General features: G+C 43.8%; 1 protein-coding gene across 5 annotated transcripts in view; it reads right to left on the bottom strand.

Moving 5' to 3' along the window:
- The window catches only part of LOC137657630 (glutathione hydrolase 7-like), an 85930-nt gene that overhangs the window by 54767 nt on the left and 10130 nt on the right, over window positions 1-21033 (bottom strand). For all 5 annotated transcript variants that reach the window (XR_011047172.1, XR_011047171.1, XM_068392042.1 and 2 more), the window contains exons 3-4: window positions 13576-13727; window positions 12981-13093 (exon numbers count right to left, since the gene is read on the bottom strand). Coding sequence is in view for 3 of the 5 variants with exons in the window: in XM_068392042.1 (XP_068248143.1) it covers window positions 12981-13093; window positions 13576-13727 (265 nt within the window). In the remaining 2 variants the exon portion in view is untranslated. The remainder of the gene's footprint in view (window positions 1-12980; window positions 13094-13575; window positions 13728-21033) is intronic.

Below are 21033 nucleotides of genomic sequence, written 5' to 3'. Positions count from 1 at the left end.
TTTACATTTCTGTATAATGTAAGGTCTGTTAACGATGAGATGTTTATTATCTTTTGATGGCTACCTATCAAGGAATTATTAAACAATCACATAATCACTTCACTTTGCATATAAAGCTGTTTTACACAAAGAATCACAGAGCTTTACTATTATTTAGAGTAAAATAACATAACAAAACAAATTCTAAAAAAAATTTATCAAGGTAAATAGCAGAGGCGTGCAATCAGTTGCACTTCATGACATCAACTTGAGATGTTACTGTACTTGCTACGCAAACACTAGAGCCCTTGGGAGTAACCGAGGAGAATTGACTTTCGCTTGAGAGTCAAGGTCGCTTGTTTCACTCAATAGAACTTGCTAGCCCTTAGGGGAGAGCAACCGTCATAATTCAGAGGTATTGTTTATCACCCTAGGGAGTAATTGATTGACCAGGTAGTCCCGTGCCCTTCCGATTTTCCGTTGCAAAAATTTTTCCTCGTGGGTCCAAGTGGAATTAAGCAAGTGATTCCCCAGATACCCTGGTTCAACTAAGGTCAGAGGAACTGATGAACCTCAGATGGTGGGTGCCAGACAAGAACCTCTACAAAGAGGTCAATCTTCTTGTCCCCCCTTCTGGAACTGATGCTCTTTTCGGATGCATCAAAAGAAGGTGGGGGACCCATATGCTGCACCAAACCATCTCCGTCCTTTGGTCCAAATCAGAAAGGTACCAGCATATAAATTCCTAAAGAACTATCTAGCAGTGGAGATACTCAGATGGGCAGAGGACAACTCAGTGGCACTGTCTGGCTGCTTCCTTCCAGGCAAAAGGAATGTGCTTGCAGACAAGTGGGCTCCGAGGGGCTTTTGAATCATCTAATAGCTAACAAAGTTCTGACTCTGTGGGACTCCTCGACAGTGGACCTGTTTGCGACAGCCCTGAAATTCATGCTCCCACTCTACTGCTCCCCAGGTTCCGGACCCCAGGACTCTAAGACAGGATGCATTTCAACAACAGTAGAACAAAATCAATGCTTACACTTTTCCCCGTTCTGTCTGATGAGAAAGGTCCTCAATAAAGTCAGAATAAGTGAGAACTTATCAATGACTGATAGCTCTGCTATGGCATCATGCAAAGTGGTTTCCGGACTTTCTGTAGCTCCTGACGGAGCTTCCAAGGGAACTTCTTCCTTGACACAATCTACTCTAACAACACATACCAACAGCTTTCACAAAGCCATAACTTCACTTCGACTTCATGCCTAGAGACTGTCCAGCATCTCCTCATTTAAAGAAGCTTTTTGCAATGAGTTGCACAAAGGATGTCTTGGCTCCATAGATGCTATTTAGTGTCAGCCTACCAGGCTAAGTGGTCTGTTTTCTGTGGTTGGTGTCATGGAAGGGGTATCACTCCCCTTGATGCCTCTATTCAAACAATAGCGGAGTTCCTAGTGTATCTTAGGGAAGAAATGCTTCTCTCGATTTCAGCAGTCAAAGACTACCGCGCAGCCTTGAGTCTCCCCTTTGATATGAAAGTAGTTATTTCCTCCTCCTCGGAACTTTCTCTCCTCATAAGAAGTTATGAGATGAATTATCCATAGTTAGAGGTTAGTTTCCTACAAACCATTATGCCAGACAACAGACCGCCACCTTTCTCTGAAGACGGTGTTCTTACTCGCTTTGACCTCGGCCAAAAGAGCCAGAGTACTGCATGGTGTATCAGACGACTTCCTCTCCGAGTTTATTGCCAGGACTAAAAAATCCAGGGGTAGGGGATCCTGGAATCAAACCCTTCAGGATAGAGTCTTCGTTCTGTAACCAAAGACCCTGATCAACTGGTACTTGCCCAGTGAGGAGTCTGAGGAGTTACTTAAAAAGAGCAGGAGTAGCGTGTCCCCATGTGTCGGCAATGTTTGTCAGCCTGGGGAGAGTCAAGAGAAGGGTCACAAAGAACATAATCTCATCATGGATTTGCAGTCATTGACCTTCCACTTAATCCTGACCTTCCTCCACAACGACGACCCAGAGCTCATGACGTCAGGGGCATTGCAACGTCCCTGGCGTTCAAAAAAAAAAAAAAAATGTTATTTTTATTAATAAAATAAATTTTTGAATATACTTACCCGATAATCATGTAGCTGTCAACTCCGTTGCCCGACAGAATTCTATGGAGGGATACGCCAGCTATCACAATACTAGAAGGGGGTGTACTTACCAGCGCCACCTGTGGCCAGGTACTCAATCATTTGTTGTTTACACCTCCTCAATTATTCCTCGGTCCACTGGTTCTCTCTGGGGAGGAAAGGGAGGGTCGATTAAATCATGATTATCGGGTAAGTATATTCAAAAATTTATTTTATTAATAAAAATAACATTTTTCAATATTAAACTTACCCGATAATCATGTAGCTGATTCACACCCAGGGAGGTGGGTGAAAACCAGTGTACATGATTAAAGGATAGCTAAGTATCCCAAATTTCATATAACAGTTATCTCAAATAACAATGAAATAATAAGTACCTGGTAAGGAAGTCGAATAGAACCGTTACTCTGCCTTTTATTTAAAGTTCGTCTTCCTTACTGAGCGCAGCGTTCCTCTTGGAGGCTGAATCAACCCAAAGGTGCCAAAGTACAAGGGGTTGCAACCCTACTAAAGGACCTCTACCAAACCTTTAACCCAGGCGCTTCTCAAGAATGAATAGACCACCCGCCAAATCCAAGGATGCGGAAGGCTTCTTAGCCTACCGTAACAACCATAAAAACAACAACAAAAGTATTCAAGAGAAAGGTTAAAAAGGTTATGGGATTATGGGAATGTAGTGGCTGAGCCCTCACCTACTACTGCACTCGCTGCTACGAATGGTCCCAGGGTGTAGCAGTTCTCGTAAAGAGACTGGACATCTTTCAGATAAAATGATGCAAACACTGACTTGATCCTCCAATAGGTTGCATCCATAATGCTCTGCAGAGAACGGTTTTTATTAAAGGCCAACGAAGTAGCTACAGCTCTTACTTCGTGGGTCCTTACCTTCAGCAATGCAAGGTCTTCCTCCTTTAAGTGAGAATGTGCTTCTCTGATCAGAAGCCTTATATAGTACGAAAGCCCATTCTTGGACATGGGTCTCGAGGGTTTCTTGATGGCACACCATAAGGCTTCTGATTGTCCTCGAATAGGTTTAGACCTCTTCAGATAATATTTGAGAGCTCTGACAGGGCAAAGAACTCTCTCTAGTTCGTTACCTACCATGTTGGAGAGGCTAGGTATTTCGAACGATCTAGGCCAAGGACGTGAAGGAAGCTCGTTCTTTGCTAGGAATCCAAGCTGAAAAGAACATGTAGCTGATTCGGTTGTGAAACCAATGTTCTTGCTGAAGGCATGAACCTCACTGACTCTCTTAGCTGTTGCAAGGCAAACGAGAAAAGCAGTCTTGAGGGTAAGATCCTTGAAGGAAGCTGACTGGAGAGGTTCGAACCTAGATGTCATAAGGAACCTTAAGACTACGTCCAGATTCCAGCCTGGAGTGGAAAGACGACGTTCTTTAGACGTCTCAAAAGACTTGAGAATGTCTTGAAGGTCCTTGTTGGAAGACAGGTCCAAACCCCTGTGGCGGAGGACTGAGGCCAACATGCTCCTATACCCTTTAATCGTAGATGTTGAAAGGGATCTCTCATTCCTAAGATGAAGAAGGAAGTCAGCTATTTGGATCACAGAGGTATTGGTAGAGGATATTGAATTGGCTCTACACCAGCTTCGGAAGACCTCCCACTTAGACTGGTAGACTCTACGAGTGGAAATTCTTCTAGCTCTGGCAATCGCACTGGCTGCCTCCTTCGAAAAGCCTCTAGCTCTAGCGAATCTTTCGACAGTCTGAAGGCAGTCAGTCGAAGAGCGTGGAGGTTTGGGTGCAACCTGTCTACGTGTGGTTGACGTAGAAGGTCCACTCTTAGAGGTAGAGTCCTGGGGAAGTCGACTAGCCATTGACGTACCTCTGTGTACCATTCTCTTGCAGGCCAAAGGGGAGCAACCAGCGTCAGCCGTGTCCCTTCGTGCGAGACGAATTTCTGCAGAACTTTGCTTATAATCTTGAACGGAGGGAATGCATACAGGTCGAGATGGGACCAGTTCAGAAGAAAAGCATCTACATGAACCGCTGCAGGGTCTGGAACAGGGGAACAGTAAAGCGGAAGTCTCTTGGTGATGGAGGTGGCAAACAGGTCTATGGTAGGTTGACCCCACAACGTCCAAAGTCTGTTGCACACACTCTTGTGGAGGGTCCATTCCGTGGGAATGACCTGATTCCTTCTGCTGAGGCGATCCGCTGAAACATTCATATCGCCCTGGATGAACCTCGTGACCAGAGTGAGGTTTAGACCTCTTGACCAAATGAGGAGGTCCCTTGCGATCTCGTAAAGGCTCCTCGAATGGGTCCCTCCTTGCTTGGAGATGTAAGCCAAGGCTGTGGTGTTGTCTGAATTCACCTCCACCACTTTGCCTAGCAGGAGGGACTTGAAGTTCAACAGGGCAAGATGGACTGCTAACAGTTCCTTGCAATTGATGTGGAGTAATCCTTGTTCTTTGTTCCACACTCCTGAGCATTCCCGTCCGTCCAAGGTCGCACCCCAGCCCGAGTCCGATGCATCCGAGAAGAGATGAAGATGGGGGGTCTGGATGGCCAATGATAGACCCTCCTTGAGAAGAAGATTGTGCTTCCACCACCGGAGAGTGGTCTTCATCTCTTGGTTGATAGGGATAGAGACTGCTTCTAGAGTCGAGCCCTTGTCCCAATGAGCTGCAAGATGGAATTGAAGAGGGCGGAGGTGGAGTCTCCCCAGCTCGACAAACAGGGCCAGAGATGAGAGGGTCCCTGTGAGACTCATCCACTGTCTCACTGAGCAATTGCTCCTCTTCAGCATGCTCATGATGCACTGTAGGGCTTGGTTTATCCTGGGGGCCGATGGAAAAGCCCGAAAATCCCGACTCTGAATCTCCATTCCCAGGTACACAATGGATTGGGAGGGAATGAGTTGAGATTTCTCTATATTGACTAATAGACCTAGGTCTCTGATTAGATCTAAAGTCCAAGAGAGGTTCTCCAGACAACGACGACTCGTGGAGGCTCTCAACAGCCAGTCGTCTAGGTAGAGGGAGGCTCTGATGTTCGATAAGTGCAGGAATTTCGCTACATTCCTCATCAGATGAGTAAAGACCATAGGAGCTGTGCTTAGGCCAAAACACAGGGCTTGGAACTGATAGACAACCTTTCCGAAAACGAATCTCAGGAAAGGTTGGGAGTCTGGATGAATGGGAACGTGAAAGTATGCATCTTTCAAGTCCAACGAGACCATCCAGTCCTCCTGTCTGACCGCTGCTAAGACCGACTTGGTCGTCTCCATTGTGAACGTCTGCTTGGTGACATACTCGTTGAGAGAGCTGACGTCCAGCACCGGTCTCCAACCTCCTGTCTTTTTGGCCACAAGAAAGAGACGGTTGTAGAAGCCCGGGGATTGATGGTCCCGGACTATAACCACTGCCTTCTTCTGCACAAGTAGCGACACCTCCTGTTGCAATGCTAGCCTCTTGTCCTCTTCTTTGTAGTTGGGAGAGAGGTTGATGGGCGATGTGGTCAGAGGCGGTTTGAGGCAGAATGGAATCCTGTAACCGTACCTCAGCCAACTGACAGACTGTGCGTCTGCACCTCTCTTCTCCCAGGCTTGCCAGAAGATCTTGAGCCTGGCACCTACTGTTGTCTGGAGAATCTGAGAGTCAGTGCTTTCCCTTAGATGTCCTGGGTCCTTTCTTAGGCTTGCCCCTGTGAGAGACTGGACGGGAACTTCCTCGGCTGGGGGCTCTACCACGAAAGGGCGGTATGAACCTAGTGGCCGGGGTATCAGCCACTGGAGAGCGATAAGTCTTGGGGACAGAGGTGGTAACCTTAGACTTACGAGCCGATGAAGCTACAAGATCGTGCGTGTCCTTCTGTATCAGGGCAGCCGACAAGTCCTTAACTAGCTCCTCGGGAAAGAGGAACTTTGAGAGTGGAGCAAAAAGGAGCTGTGACCGCTGGCACGGTGTAATGCTGGCTGAGAGGAAGGAACACAGTTGTTCTCTTTTCTTCAACACCCCTGATACAAATAACGACGCTAGCTCACCCGATCCATCCCTGATAGCCTTATCCATGCAGGACATAATCAACATGGCAGAGTCTTTGTCCGCAGGAGATGTTTTCTTGCTGAGGGCTCCCAGGCACCAGTCGAGAAAATTGAACATTTCGAAAGCTCTGAACAACCCTTTCAGAAGATGATCCAGGTCTGAGAAGGTCCAACAAACCTTCGAGTGTCTCATCGCAGTCCTCCTAGGCGAGTCCACCAGACTTGAGAAGTCAGCCTGGGCAGAGGCAGGAACTCCCAAGCCTGGTGCTTCCCCTGTGGCATACCAAACGCAACCTTTCGATGCGAGCTTCGTTGGCGGGAACATGAAGGAAGTCTTGCCCAGGTGTTGTTTAGACTGAAGCCACTCCCCTAAGGTCCTTAAGGCCCTCTTGGAGGATCTAGCTAGGACAAGCTTAGTATAGCTCGACTTAGCTTGTTGCACGCCTAGCGAAAACTCAGATGGAGGAGAGCGGGGAACAGCAGAGACGAAGTGGTCAGGGTAAAGCTCCCTGAGTAGAGCCAAGACCTTTCTAAAATCAACAGACAATGGAGAAAGCTTAGACTCCTCCACGTCTGATGAGGGATCAAGATGTGCCTCTTCATCATCCGACACTTCATCAGCAGAAGGTAGCGAAGCAAAAGGACCAGAATGCTGAACTGCAGAGTCAGAACGGGTAGGAACAACAACAGAGGTTTCCTCAACTTGAGGGAGAACCTGAGGTTCAGACTGCATAGGTTGAACAACAGTCGGAGCAGAAGGCAGGTGCAAGGGTGCAGGAGGTTGACTCCTAGCAAGAGTTGCACCCAAGGATTGCACCAGCTGAGCGGAGGACGGAGGCGGAGTAGTCCGTTCCTGTTCCTGAGAGATGAGTGGAGCATGAGAAGGTTGAGGCTGCGCAGAACAAGGTAAAGTTCTAGCAAGCTGAGGCTCCTGAGGCGCAAGTGCATGGTGTAGATGAGCTTGCCTAGATGAGGGTTGAACTCGGTGCAGCGCTGGTGCAGCAGACAGACTCACGGAGGGGAGAGGTTGTTGTACCCCAACCGAGAGTTGCACCACTGGTGGAGCAACAAGGGGAGGAGGAGGAAGAGTGTAACTCTCCTGATCCCCAAGCAGAGGTTGCCTTAAAGAAGGCTGAGGCTGAACAACACTGTGAACAGCAAACTCCGAAAGTGGTTCAACATCGTACGCCTGGCAGTTGGTGCTGCGACCAGGCGGAGCAGGTGCAGGCTGGGTGAGCACAGGCGGAGCAGGTGCAGGCTGGGCGAGCACAGGTGCAGCGAGAACAGGTGGAGGGAGTGCAGGAGGTGCAACACTCTCAGCCCGACATTCACGCATTAAGTCCGAAAGCTGAACTTGCATGGACTGAAGCAGGGTCCACTTGGGGTCGGCAGAAGCGATAAAAGACTGAGGTAAAGTCACAGTCGGGGTCTGTATAGGCAGAACCTTACTCCTCTTGGGCGGAGTACTGTCGATCGATGACAGAGGCGAGTCGGAGCTGAGCCAATGACTGCAACCTGGCTGAGCACTCGCTGACTGAACTCTACGTTTAAGCGGTCTCGAGACCTGAGACCAACGTTTCTTCCCTGCATGAAGATCAGCGGACGAGAAGACGGGCTCAATCGTCTGCAGGTGGGAGTGACGGTCTACAGAAGACACGCCCGCAACCACCGAGGATAATTCTGTGCGCCTAACAAGGCCTGTCGAACCCTTAAGCCCTTCGACATTGCTTCTCCCCTGGGCATGGGAGCTTGCAAGAGGTCCCGGACTGGGAGGACGACTGGCTCGCACAGAAAAATCCTCACGCACCACACTGGCACTACTAGCACTTGGCACTGCACAGACACTAGCACTCGTCACAGCACTGGCACTATTTCCACCCACTGCACTCTTGACCTTCAGTTCTTTAACCTCGGCCATCAGAGACTTATGGTCACTAACCACTGATTCTACTTTATCTCCTAAAGCCTGAATAGCACGCAAAACAGTTGACATATCAGGCGGAGGGCACACAGTAGGTTCGGGGGTAGCCACTACAGGGGTAGGAAAAGGTAGGGGATCATGAGGTGAGGAAAACATAGAAGAGTGAGAAGAACTTCTCCTAGCTCTAGTTCTCTCTAACTTGGATGAATATTTTAAAAGACGTACAAAATCCAATTCCGAAAGTCCGGCGCACTCCTCACACCGATTTTCTAATAGACAGGGCCTGTCCCTACAGTCAGAACAAGCGGTGTGAGGATCTACCGAGACCTTCGGAATACGCCTATTGCAAGACCTACATCGTCTATGGGAGGGAGCTTGCGAAACGTCAGACATCTTGTTTCAAAGAGTAAGTCAAAGGGTGATCCAAAAAACAAGCAAAAATTCATTAACCGTTAATCAAAGTTTATATAAAAGCTAACTAGCTAATATAAAAAGGATTCCAGTATGCGACAGCCGTTAATCTAAGAGAATACTTCACCAAATATCCATGAATAAACTCGAAGACCATGAGCGTATCCCAGAACGTCTAGCCGGAAGCACGACAGAGGAATAATTGAGGAGGTGTAAACAACAAATGATTGAGTACCTGGCCACAGGTGGCGCTGGTAAGTACACCCCCTTCTAGTATTGTGATAGCTGGCGTATCCCTCCATAGAATTCTGTCGGGCAACGGAGTTGACAGCTACATGATTATCGGGTAAGTTTAATATTGAAAAACTACTCTGTGGTGCAGGTACTGTAAGCAGGTGTGTGGAAGCGTCAGACGACCTTCAACCCCCTACCTGCAAGACGTAACCCACAGGACAATGGATACATTTTCCATTGGTCCTGTGGTGGCTACACAACAAGTGGTCTAAAAACCTCAAGTTCATTAATGGATAAGTAGCAGAGGGTTGATGGCTGAGGTTACCCGGGTTAGTCTGGGGGGAAAGAGTAGAAAGACTGGCTTCTTTCTTTCCTTTACCTTCTTCCCCTCTAGGGAATCAGCTCCACAATACTCTGCACAGCTGGCCTCACCTCTCTGCAGGTAAGATCCACTTCCCTTGTGTAACCTAAGTATATAAATAATAATACTGTACTTGTTGCGTCCCCAACATCTCTTGCAAGGAAGGATATTGGGTAAAGTCTCAGTACTCTCAGATTCCTATGACTTGAGATCCTATTTATTAGACCAGCCATATTACTAATAACCCAAACACACAGCTTCCACAGGTCGCTAATCTTGTAGAGCACAACTATTTTAGCGAGGGCAGAGAAGCCCGGGTCAAATGCCAAAGCCAGTTGGTACGGACTTACTCCCTCCTAAGAGGTAAGTCATCCCTATAAATACCGACGGGTTTGTATTTAATGACAGACCAATAAAAATCTTAAAGTAATTTGTATTTTTCCTAACAATACAAACCTGTATTTAGTGACAGACCAATAAAAATCTTAAAGTAATTTGTATTTTTCCTAACAATATAAACCTGGAGCTATTTATACAAATTGGTCCTCCAGCCCTGTCCACCTAGAAAGACTGCCGAAAGCCAAGTGGGTGCTCAGCCCATGTGTGTGAGTGAGTGGGGTAGCCGGCTACCCCTACCCCTACCCCTCCCGCTAACTAGCGGTTGGGGTGATTATCCCTCGATCCTCGTTAAAATTTCACAGCTCGTCTTTCAGCTTGGCCGAAAGTAATATCCCCTATAAATAGCAAAGGGTTTGTATTTAGTGATGAAACAAGCTTAAATTTACAAAACACATTAATAAATGGCAGAAAACACTAACAATCAACTTTACGAAACACATTAAGAAATGGCAGTAAATATTAACACTAAACTTTATGATAAACTTAAAATTGAATATCTTTTTTTTTTTTTGCCTTTTTCTAATTTTGTAATACTTTTTTTTTACTTTATGTTTTGTATTTTCTAAATTTATAATTTTCTTCATCACTTTCAATTTTCGTTTCCTTGGATCACTTTCAGCTTCCTCTTGGCCTACTAGTATCAAAGGCCTCTTGAATAATAACTATCCAAGGAAGATTGTTTCTGCCTGCTACTTAAAATGTTCCTGAAAGGCCTCAGCAAATGTCCTTTATGTACTCAAGAGCACAACCTGTGTGCACCTTTTCTGGGTGTGTCTTTTCTACAAGAGCTGCCATTTAATGGTATCCAGCTAGATCCTCCTTAATTTCTGCCGTTGTCAGTGGGTCATCCTCCTCGTAACCGCTAGGGAACTGTTCCTAAACAACATCCAGTTGCATGGCCTCCAACTCCTTCAGTTCATTTGTCGTAAGATCCTTTTGGTGTTCCTCAAGAAGGTCATTAATGTCATCCTCATCAACTTTCAGAGCCATGGACATGCTGGGTCTAACGAACTCAGCAACCTCAGATTAAGCAACAGGTTCAGGATTATCAACTTTTAAGGCTTTGGCTTCAGCTTAGCCTACGTGGTAACCCTAAAAAATTTAGTGTGGAGACGGCATCAGGCCACAGCTTCTACCACGCAGACATATCACAACACCGAAATGCTCCTTCCAAAATTCACACAGGGTGAGGTTTGCGCTGTCAGTGATTTTGAAACATCTCTTGAAGAAATATTTTGTATAGAGCTTCTTCAAGTTCGAAATCATTTGCTGGTCCATGGGCTGGAGGAGAAGGGTGGTTAGGTGGAAGATAAGAGAACCTTGAAGAAGGAATACTTCGCTAGGATATCTTCCCTGAGGCCAGGAGGGTGAGAAGGGGCATTATCCAACACCAGGAGGCATTTCTGAGGGAAGTGCTTCTCTTATGAATATTTCTTAACAGTCGGGTTGAAACAAAGATTTATCCATTTGGTGAACAAGTCTCTCATTACCCAGGTTTTCACATTAGCCCTCCACATCATTGGAAGCTTCTCCTTAATCACTTTGTGGGCCTTGAAGGCTTGAGGAGCCTCAGAGTGATACACCAGCACAGGTTTCACCTTGCAATTGCCACTGGCGTATTTATGTCCCACGAGGCATTTTCTTAAAAAAAAAACCCCAGTTTTGTCACAGTTGAAGACTTGATAAGGACTGTAGCCTTCCAAGAAAGTCAACTGGTAGAACGTCTTAACAAAGGCTTTGGCTGCTTCCGTGTCCGAGCTGGCAGCCTCCCAATGCTGCACCACCAAACTACCCCTGAGAAGCCTTGAATTCTGGGCGTACCTGCTTCGATGTTCCTTCTACTGCATCGTCTTCGGCCTGAGTACACACGAGATCACCAAAAATGCCACTGGGTTTCTGGCAGGTTTTCGTCTCACTGATTATGTCTTCAGCGATTTCCTTATCCTTAATCCAAAGGAGAAGCAGTCTATCTATCTCATCATGGAGGTCATTCCTCTTGCTGGAGAAAAGTCACGCCCTTATCATTATAATTATTATTATTCCTAGCCAAGATACAACCCTAGTTGGAAAAGCAAGATACCATAAGCCCAAGGGCTCCAACAGAGAAAAATAGCACAGTGAGGAAAAGAAACAAAGAAATAAATAAATGATATAAGTAGTAATGAAAAATCAAAATAAAATATCTTAAAAAACATTAACATTAAAACAGATAATTCATATATAAACTATAAAAGCTTATATCAGACTGTTTAACATCAAAACATTAGTTGCAAGTTTGAACTTTTGAAGTTTTACTGATTCAACTACCCAATAAGGAAGGTCATTCCACAACTTGATCACAGCTGGAACACAACTTCTAGAATACTGTGTAATACTGAGCCTCATGATGGAGAAGGCCTGACTATTAGAATAAAATGCATGCCTAGTATTACAAACGGGATGGAACTGTCCAGGAAGATCTGAATGTAAAGGATGGTCAGAATTAAGAAAAATCTTATGCAACATGCATAATGAACTAATTAAAGGCCGGTGCCAAAGATTAATATCAAGATCAGCTTTGATGGCTTCCTTCTGCTTAAGGATGGTTCTTATCGTAGAGGGATTTCAGCCATATTCCTTAGCGAACACACTTACCAGCATGTCAGCCTCATAATTCTTGATTATCCCAAGCTTCATCTCCATGTAAAGAATACTCCTTTTCTTTCCCTGCACATCAGCAACTTTTTTGGTACCCATGGCTAATAATATACAGTATGACTTGAATAACGCAACATGATATAGCTCAGTTACTACAGCGAAAGCAGGGAAACAAAATCACCAAAACCAATTCAATGCGAACAATAGCGCTGCCAAAACGAAATGATTAAGAGACGCCTATACGTAGATGCCTGATGGGATACTATACAGAAGATGCTAACCAATAGGAGAGCAGGATCATATGGCATTAACTAGCATCAAAGTATTGAGATAACCAATGGGAGCGTGAGAGGATGGTGGCAAGTTTACGGCTGGCTGTGCGCAAATTTTAAAATCGGTCTCGGAGGCAGTCGGGTTCTCGAACCGTACCTTGTTTCGTAGTATGAAACAATTTTTGCAATATGAAGCAAAAAGATCTTAGAATCTCGCTTCGCAGCATGGAAATTTTGTATGCAGATGCTTTCATATCAAGAGGTATTGCTGTACATAAAAAATTTTTGAGCTAGTATACTCTACGATATGTTCATTTTGACACTAGAATATTTAAAAATAAATTTTAAAAGGAATATTAATCTTTTGACACTATAGTAAGTTTTATTTCCAACATCCTTAGGTCTATTTACTAAGATTTTTATGAAAACCATCATTTAAAAATTTGAAGAAATTCTTTAAACCTTAAGCTCATACTTGAACATCATATTTCTATGGCTCTTTATGGCATCAGTGGTCTCCTTTAAATATCAGCAATATTATGTCATTTGAAATATTTACATTAAAGATTAATGTTCCCAGCATATTTTTTTAATAATAATGCTGAAAGATTTTACCTGTGTCTTTCTGGAGAGGTATTTCAGTCGTATGATTGCTTGGTATGTCACTCATGAAATCAATGATGACTGACCGGTTGCTCTTGTGATCATGCACTAACATAACGCCACTCCTGTAAACAAACCAAATTCGTAAAATTTGAAATACTGTACATAAACTTGAAAGCTTCACTTTCACCTAAAAAAATTTCATACAGTGCATTACTGTAATCTGAAAATACTAGAAAATTACTGCATACCTACTAAGTTTAACTTTCCTATTGCATCAAATAACATAAAAAGTATAAATATCAATACTGTACAGAAGGCCCTCAACATACAAACATTTCAACTGAAATAATAAATCTCAGATATTGTATAAGAAGTTCATATACTGTAATAAGATAAAGAAATATTGTAATAAAACAATACTATAGTATTTAATACAGTAGGCAAAACAACATCCCTCTCTCTCTCTCTCTCTCTCTCTCTCTCTCTCTCTCTCTCTCTCTCTCTCTCTCTCTCTCTCTCTCTCTCTCTCTCTCTCTCTCTCTCTCTCAGTACCCATTCTCAAAATTTACAGTGCTAAATAACATTAAAAACTTCTCATTCTTACCCTCCAGGCCCTATGACATGTGGATGGATAACTGTCATACAAAGGAGGGAGCCAATAGCTACATCAACAGCACTACCACCTTCTTGCATTAACTTGATTCCAATATGACTACATTTCTCTCCATCAGTAGCAACTGCTCCATGTGGTGTAACCTGTAAATTAAGAACAATATGGAATACAGTATTTACATGTTTTTAGTCATCTCATATTACAACGTATTATATTGCATAACAAACTCCTCAATCATAAATATTTTCATTTTTCGATGGTATACTCCTAGAAACAAATCTTATTTTAGAGCTGCCTTTGACCATGCTAATCCTGAATCCCTCTTTTCAAACTTGAACAAATGGGAGTAGGCGAGTCATTTCTTTAGCTCATTAAAGGAATCTATAACTGGTCACAACGGTGTCAGGCAAATTTCTCTAAATCAATTGCGCGAAGGTAAATTTCTCGAATTCAATTGACCGAAAAATAATTTCTCGAACTATCATTTTCTCGAATGTCAATTACTCGAAAACAAACAAATAAATTTCTCGAATACAATTGAAAGTATCCCATAAGCACCAAAGACCAAGTTAAAAAGAGGCTATTAGCATTTCGTAATGTCATGCATGTACAGGCATACGTATAATGCACGATACACTGCGTACCTAATGTATTTGTAATCACACTTTTGTGTCATAAAAGATATTAACTTTATTTTTTTAGATAAAATGATATTTTCATAATAAAATAAATTTTTGAATATACTTACCCACTGGTTATATAATGGCTAAAGTCCCCGACGCCCACGGCAGAAAATTCAAAATCTCTTGCGCAGCTTAGCGCATATAAGCCAGGTGTACCCCAGCGCCCTCGCGGTACCACAGGTAGAACTATACTCAACCAATTCAGATTTTCCATGCCCCATGTCTCTAGAGGGGAGGAGGGTGGGTCTAAAACTTATATAACATGGGGGAAGTATATTCAAAAATTTATTTTATAATGAAAATATCATTTTTAAATATAAAACTTACCCGCTGGTTATATAATGGCTGATTAACACCCATTGGTGGCGGGTCAGAGACAGCTGCATAATTGGAAATTCACTTAAGAGTTACATAAACAACTTAAGTGGTTCTAACCTGATAAGGAAGCTGACAGCAATGCTCTGCCTCATTTTGTCTGCTATCCTTAGGAGATCCAGTGATCCACTCAGGGCTGATGATCTCTAGGAGCTGTCAAACGGTACAACCACCTATGACATGACAGGACCTCAACTAATACCCTTGTTCCGGGCGCTCTCTAGGAACAAAATGACCACCTGACTAGGTCAAAGACTGCGGAAGATTGCCAAGCAATCTTCACGTACAATCATAAAAATATATATAACAGTTCCAAGAGAAGAACAGGGGTACTAGGAATTTAGTAAATGTAGTGGAGAATGTTTCACCTACTACTGCACTCGTTGCTGCAAGTGATCCCAAAACGTAGACGTCTTCATAGAGACTGAACACGGTAAAAGTAATGCAAGGCGAATACAGGATTACCCCTTCACAAGACTGTATACGCGATGCTTTGCAGAGAACGGTGTAGTTTCTACAGCTCTAACTCTGGGGAAGGAGAAAAAGTGTGAACAGAAGCAAACTGAGCACCTTTTCCCCCGAAGAACTGTGTCTCTTACACGATTCTGGTGCTGACACGTCGCCTTCTTCCGAAAAGAAAAAACTTCCAGCGAACGTTAGATACTGCAGGATAAGTAAATAGAAAACATACAACTCCTGAAAGGTCTTGGACAAATTGATTGGTGACTACCAATTCTAGGTTATGCGTCCTTCGATGAGGACAAAGTCCTTCCTCCCTGAAAGTGAGTCAGAATCCAGAGGAAGAGCTAGGATTGTATGTGACTTGTCTGACTTCCGCTTCTCTCGCGGAAGAAAAAACACACTCGATTGCTTCGTGTTCAAGCATCAAAAAGGGATTTTGACGTAGGAAAAATCTATTTCTGGGCGAGAGACCCAGTGAAATCTTTTATCATGATATTGATATAATTTAAGCACCCTGGGCCCCTAATTTGCTTTCCTTCAAGATACTTGATGTATATATAAAAAAATTTTATCATGATATTGATATATATATATTTTAAGCTCCGGGGCCTCCGGGCCCCTAATTGCTTTCCTTTAAGATACTCATGTATCTTTTATTTTACAGACTGTACGCTGTGCGATGACGGCATGTGCCGCTGTCCTCCATCAACCCTGCGGCCATGACGTGTGTCGTTCGCACGCCCACTGTTCTGTCCAAGTGGATGACTTAGCTGTTTGGCATCCGGACAATTGTGTAGTCTGCTACACAATGACCTCCACTCTAACATCTGACTCGGTGAGTGCATTTTCATTAATACAGACTTGTAGGGAGTTACGATTAATTTCAATGGTTTACATTAATTTCGATTATTATTTTCAAGGCCACAAGTCCTCTGGACTTCCCGCATGCCTTTCACTTCGTGTCTACGAAGTCCTTGGACTTCTCCACTTTTCTTTGGCACAAATATCCCTCGCTAATAGTCTGTTCTCTTTCAGAGCTCCCAACTTGAAAAAGACACAGCTCAGGCTACCCTCAAGGTCTAGATTGGCGGGTTCGCCCGCAACGTGAAGGCCAAACAGCCTTATATCCTCTCTGAGGAATGGTGTTCCCGTCTCTAACCCCAAGCTAAAACTTCAGCTGTGGTCCCCAAAGAGTTGGCGGACCCCATCATCGAGAGGATCGAATCCCTTCTTCTGGCCCCGGACCAAGAAGAGACGGGCGGCACCCTAACTGAGGACGTCGCTACCCTCAACCTCGATGTGGAACCCATGGCTCTGGATGATCCCGACGCAGGTAGGGACGTAGGTGAGTCAGGTGGTTCCCGGGCTAAGATTCCTCTCCCTAGCCCGGCTTTCTCTTCTACTTCCGAACACTCTTCTTTTCGAGGTTTTCCGGGGACAACCGGGACTGAGATCCCAGGCCTGTTATCCCTAAGGTGAAGGCTCATCGTAAGCCTTTATATAAGACCCACAAGTCTTCCAAAGACCACAAGTCTTCGAAATCATCATCTTCGAAGGCTAAATCTTCCTCCACCAGAGTCCCTCAAGACCCAATTGCTGTGCCCTCAACCTCTCTCGGAGTAGTCTCCGTTACGGCACCTGTTCCCCCCCCCCCCCCCCGCGGAATCATTTAACCCGGTGGATTTTTCCGAGAAGATGTTTGCTCGTTTTGAGTCGATGCTATCGTCTCATACTCAGCAATCACAAGAGAGAATAGCTTCCATGGAGAGCCTAGTTCAGGGACTCATGCGTTCAAGCATCAAAACACGACTGCTGCGAAGGTAAGTTCTGTTCGCGTGCATACATGATGAGTAACTACCTAGTCTGGTAGACAGGGAAAACGTAGAATGTTATTCTCGTCAGGGAACTGCATTCTAATATGCAGAAAACAGTTACAAGGTCCCTGATACCATAGCGATGACGAACTGATCACTTCAAGACATTCCAACTCCGCTCTTTTCAAGATACTATGTCACATGGTTGTGATGACATAGCTCGCCAATCATAGGCGAAGAAAAGAGAATTACTTCATCATTCCAAAGTGAAGAGAGACCGTCTTGGACTGCATCAACAATATCGCTCGGCGGAACAGACGTTTAGTGCACAAGGTCTGCGAAGAACCTCAGCCTACCGGTCTTCCTTCTCCCAAGGGTTGGAACATAAGTTAGAGATATAGGACTAGGGGCAAGGTGAAAACGAACAAACACCTCCTTCAGAGCACTGTGCTATGTTTACGAGTCACTAACAAGAGCGGTTTGAAAACATAAAACATTAAATCATAAAAGATCTGCCCGTGGAGGGAGATATACTTTCACGTTCTATTCTCATAAAGGCCCTAATGCCCTTTCTGTTGTAGCAGCTGCAAGCGCTGTATCAATCTCTACAGTAAGGTTCGTTATTTTCCTGAGAATGATTTAATGTTAATTCATTACTTTATTTTACCATTAATTTACAAGGCCATCGTTCCCTAAAGGAGCCCTTTGGGTTAAAGCATCTTGCTTTCCCAACTAGGGTTGTAGCTGGCTTGTAATACAAATAGAATAAAATAAATAGCGACACCATCAACTCAACTAGCGAAAACTCTTTAGTCGAAACGAGGAGCAGCAGGTAAAAAATATGAGGGAAACTCTTTAGAAAAATTCTCATGAGTTTCTGAAAGTTATTCCCTTCCTTTAACAAACTCTATCCTAGGAAGAGAAGTCTTGATTCTTAGGAATCCACACCTTATGATTCTGAATTCAGACCTCAATACTTAGGGGGTTTTAATTCTAGTTCTCCCAACCAAGAGTTAGCCCAGCCGGCCTTGGTCCGAGAAAATAATATCATTCTAGTTAAGATTTATTTCTTAATATAGCGCCTGAACAACAATAACTTAACACTAGACGTTCATGGTCAGGTAGACATCAAAGTCTATACAGTAGTCATAGGTAGCGAAGCGTCCACCCCGACGCTGAAGTGTCCACCCCGACGCTGAAGCGTCCACCCCGACGCTAAAGCGTTCACACTGATGCTGAAGCGCCCACACTAGCGCTAAAGCGTCCACACTGACGCTGAAGCGTCCACACTGGTGCTGAAGCGTCCATACTGACGCTGAAGTGTCCTTACTGACACTGAAAGCGTCTACACTGACGCTGAAGCGTCCACACCGACGTGGCGCTTCGCTCCATTCCGTCGACGTTCCGTTTCCGTTGCCGCACCGTTCCGATGACGCTTCGCCAGCTCTGCTACCTGGCGAACGACGGCGCGTCTGTATAGACTGATACTAGGTGCTATGAGCCGTTGGTTTGCGTCGAGCAGTCGAAGTAAAGCATCCACTTTCCCCCACCATTGAACATTGCGGTTGGTAGGCCGCCTGTGCGACAACGAGTCCTCACCGTTAAAGACACGACGCCTATGCGTCCGTGTCAAAGACCGGAATCGAGAAACCCAACCACACTGTTAACGGCAGGTTGAAAAGACTGCATAAACGAAGATAGATGCTGTTTCATGCCTAACTACAAAGATCAAGGATAAACCTTAGGCGAAACGTATTCAGCATTATCTTCGTCGAACCATAGCACCAGCCACTGTCGAGAGACGACACCCATCAGGTGGGGTGGCGGCACTGCGTCTGCGCCACATGAAACGTAACACACGCAGAACGAATCTAATTTTATTTTCAGCTTAGCGTCTTTGAAAACACTAATACCTCGCTTTATCTATAGCAAGGGTGAGCGTTCTGGTGATCGACAGAAAACGCTCGAGAGGACTTCAGTTCGGGTCTAAAAGATTGTAACGCCTGGTTACCCTCTCGATTCCTTTCGCCGTTTGACTTAACTTCTCCCCTGGGTCCGGGAGCTCGGCAGAGGTCTAAGGCTAGGATAACGACAGGTCCGAATAAAAGCACTCTCCACTGAATAATATTCACTGCACAATTTATCACTAAAAAATTTGCACTTTACTCTTTGGCACAAAGATAGTTTCATAATTACCTGAAAGACAAAGTATACACTCTCTCAAAGGAGGAAATGAACTCCGTAGGGAGAGATTTATAATTCTGTCACTGGACAATTGTTTGAATGGGAAAGCAAAAGTACCGAATCCCATATAAATGTAACAAAATATTAAATATCAAATATTACCTTAATAGATATAATAATTCTAAATTAAAATAAACCCTTAAATTAAGGGGTTCCAATAAAAGATGAATCATCACTCGCATCATTGGAACATCTACAAATAATATACGAACAATTTAGTATTCCGAAAACCACCAAAGCAACAACGATACATAGAATCGTGCGCTACGACGAATGTAAAGAATACTGCATCGTATAAAATAAACTGAACTGTAACTTCCTTTAATCTCTGACTAAGGAAAAATACTGAAAGGATCAATTAATAGCAAAATAAAATGTTCCTTTCATAAAGTACAATTAAAGACTTGGGAAGTACGAAGAAAGTACTATTCATGAAATCGCTACAATATATGTAACATCGTAACGATACTGATTACTGCGTAACAAAAATAAACTGAACGGTAGTTAATCTTTGCAAACAGATCGAAGATTATCTAAAGAAAAATATTAAAAGGATAAAATTTTCTCAAAATAATTCGTTTAATTTAATTTATAACTTAAAACTCTAAAAGCATAAACACTTATATTCTTTGTAAAAGGCAAGACAGACTTTTAGCCTACGGAAGGGGCTGTGACGTCATCAATGGTCGAAATGTTTACATTTCGCCCCTAAGCTTTCGTGAGGTTTAAAATGGGTTGAAAAACCTTCCAACCCTACCTTTTAAGTTATAAATACGTGATCACAGATCAAATAAAACAGATATGCGAAAGCCAAAACTCAAAAACGTTAATACATCACCAAATAACGTCCAAACAGAGTAAGAAAACAAGAGAGAATTTCCAATAGTTCAGCCAGCTATGGCGGCAGAGAAAATCTGAATTGGTTGAGTATAGTTCTACCTGGGGTACACCTGGCTTATATGCGCTAAGCTGCGCAAGAGATTTTGAATTTTCTGCCGTGGGCGTCAGGAACTTTAGCCATTATATAACCAGCGGGTAAGTTTTATATTTAAAAATGTTATTTTCCTTAGTAAAATAAATTTTTGAATATACTTACCCGATGATCATGTAGCTGCAACTCTGTTGCCCGACAGAAAAAACCTACGGTCGGGATACGCCAGCGATCGCTATACAGATGGGGGTGTACAACAACAGCGCCATCTGTCGAGTAGGTACTCAGTTACTTCTTGTCAACAAGAACCAATTTTCTCCTCGGTCCACTGGGTCTCTATGGGGAGGAAGGGAGGGTCCTTAAATTCATGATCATCGGGTAAGTATATTCAAAAATTTATTTTACTAAGGAAAATAACATTTTTCAATATTAATCTTACCCGATGATCATGTAGCTGATTCACACCCAGGGGGGTGGGTGGAGACCAGCATACATGTTAACATTAGAAGCTAAGTATCCCGTATTTCATTTTAGCAGTTATTCAAAATAACAACATAAAATAAATAAGTACCTGGTAAAGAAGTCGACTTGAACAATTACTCTGCCTTTTTAAGTACGTCTTCCTTACTGAGCCTCGCGATCCTCATAGGATGCTGAGCGACTCCTAGGAGCTGAAGTATGAAGGGTTGCAACCCATACTAAAGGTCCTCATCAAAACCTCTAATCTAGGCGCTTCTCAAGAAATGATTTTGACCACCCGCCAAATCAAGTAGGATGCGAAAGGCTTCTTAGCCTTCCGGACAACCCAAAAATATTTCAAGAGAAAGATTAAAAAGGTTCTGGAATTAGGGAATTGTAGTGGTGGAGCCCCCACCACTACTGCACTCGTTGCTACGAATGGTCCCAGAGTGTAGCAGTTCTCGTAAAGAGACTGGACATT

Source organism: Palaemon carinicauda, chromosome 1 (genome assembly GCF_036898095.1).
Source record: "Palaemon carinicauda isolate YSFRI2023 chromosome 1, ASM3689809v2, whole genome shotgun sequence".
Classification (NCBI taxonomy): Eukaryota; Metazoa; Arthropoda; class Malacostraca; order Decapoda; family Palaemonidae; genus Palaemon; species Palaemon carinicauda.
The sequence above is the reverse complement of the archived record's forward strand: the minus strand, read 5'-3'. Positions and strand labels throughout refer to the sequence as shown.